Raw genomic sequence first — 996 nt, 5'->3', positions numbered from 1 at the left:
GGGTCTATAGGGAAGGAATGCCCGGACAGATGATCTAACACCTTTTTCTTCCCCCTCCTCTCCTACAGAGCCCAGCTTTGTTTTTGCCGACGTGATCAGAGAAGGGAGAAACCAAGCATATGGCGAGGACGATAAAATCTACTACTTCTTCACTGAGGTGTCAGTGGAGTACGAATTCTTTGGCAAGCTGCTCATCCCCAGGGTGGCGCGCGTCTGTAAGGTCAGCAACACGTCATGCACCATCTGTACATACCAGCAGCATCCATCTTTAGTCCTATTGTCTGTATGTGTGTGTGCATGTCTTTCTCTGTGTAGAGTCTTCTCCTTCCTTTCTCTTCTACCTAACCTGAGTTAATATCATAGCATTAATTAGCTAGTTAGTCATCAAATTCCATTATTTATTGTTTAAAAACACTTACTGTTACAGTGGTAAAGCAAACAACATTACATTCCAAACGATAAAGATATCTTATGCCCTTAAATCAATGAGTGCCCTTAAATGAACTTGTATGTCCTCCGAAAAGCCAGAACAGGACACATCAGTTCATTTTATTGTATTATTAGACATCAATTTCTGTTGTATGTATTATCAAACTATGCATACACTCATACACGTGCTTTCTCCTTTCATCTGTTTTCTTCAACCATAATGTCTTCAATATCCCACCACAGGGGGACCTCGGGGGGCAGCGCACTCTGCAGAAGAAATGGACGTCCTTCCTAAAAGCCAAGCTGGTGTGCTCCATGCCTGAGCTCAACTTTGTCTTCAACGTAGTGCATGATGTCTTCATTCTGAAGGAGTCGGACTGGAGGGACACAGTCATCTACGGCGTCTTCACCTCCCAGTGGTCAGTGATTGGAAGATGTTGAGCGGGGAATCAGTTGGGTCCAGGAAAGGGGAGAAAAAAATGGGGTATCGCAATTTAACGCAGGTCCTTAAATTCACTTCTTTTCCCTCCCTCATTTCTCTCCCACCTCATCATCATCATCATCATC

The 996-nt window shown here is 44.0% G+C and overlaps 1 protein-coding gene across 1 annotated transcript; it reads left to right on the top strand.

The window, feature by feature from the left end:
• Window positions 1-68: 68 nt before the first annotated feature.
• On the top strand, window positions 69-885 carry LOC111672579 (semaphorin-4D-like; the record flags this gene model as incomplete). Its single annotated transcript, XM_023430028.2, has 2 exons — window positions 69-220; window positions 673-885. Coding segments are annotated over 2 exons (350 nt in total), but the record flags the coding sequence as incomplete, so codon positions are not given.
• Window positions 886-996: the final 111 nt, after the last annotated feature.

Source organism: Seriola lalandi, unplaced genomic scaffold (genome assembly GCF_002814215.2).
Source record: "Seriola lalandi dorsalis isolate HSWRI2012SDOR001 ecotype SW California unplaced genomic scaffold, Sedor1 jcf7180002008538, whole genome shotgun sequence".
NCBI lineage: Eukaryota > Metazoa > Chordata > Actinopteri > Carangiformes > Carangidae > Seriola > Seriola lalandi.
The sequence above is the reverse complement of the archived record's forward strand: the minus strand, read 5'-3'. Positions and strand labels throughout refer to the sequence as shown.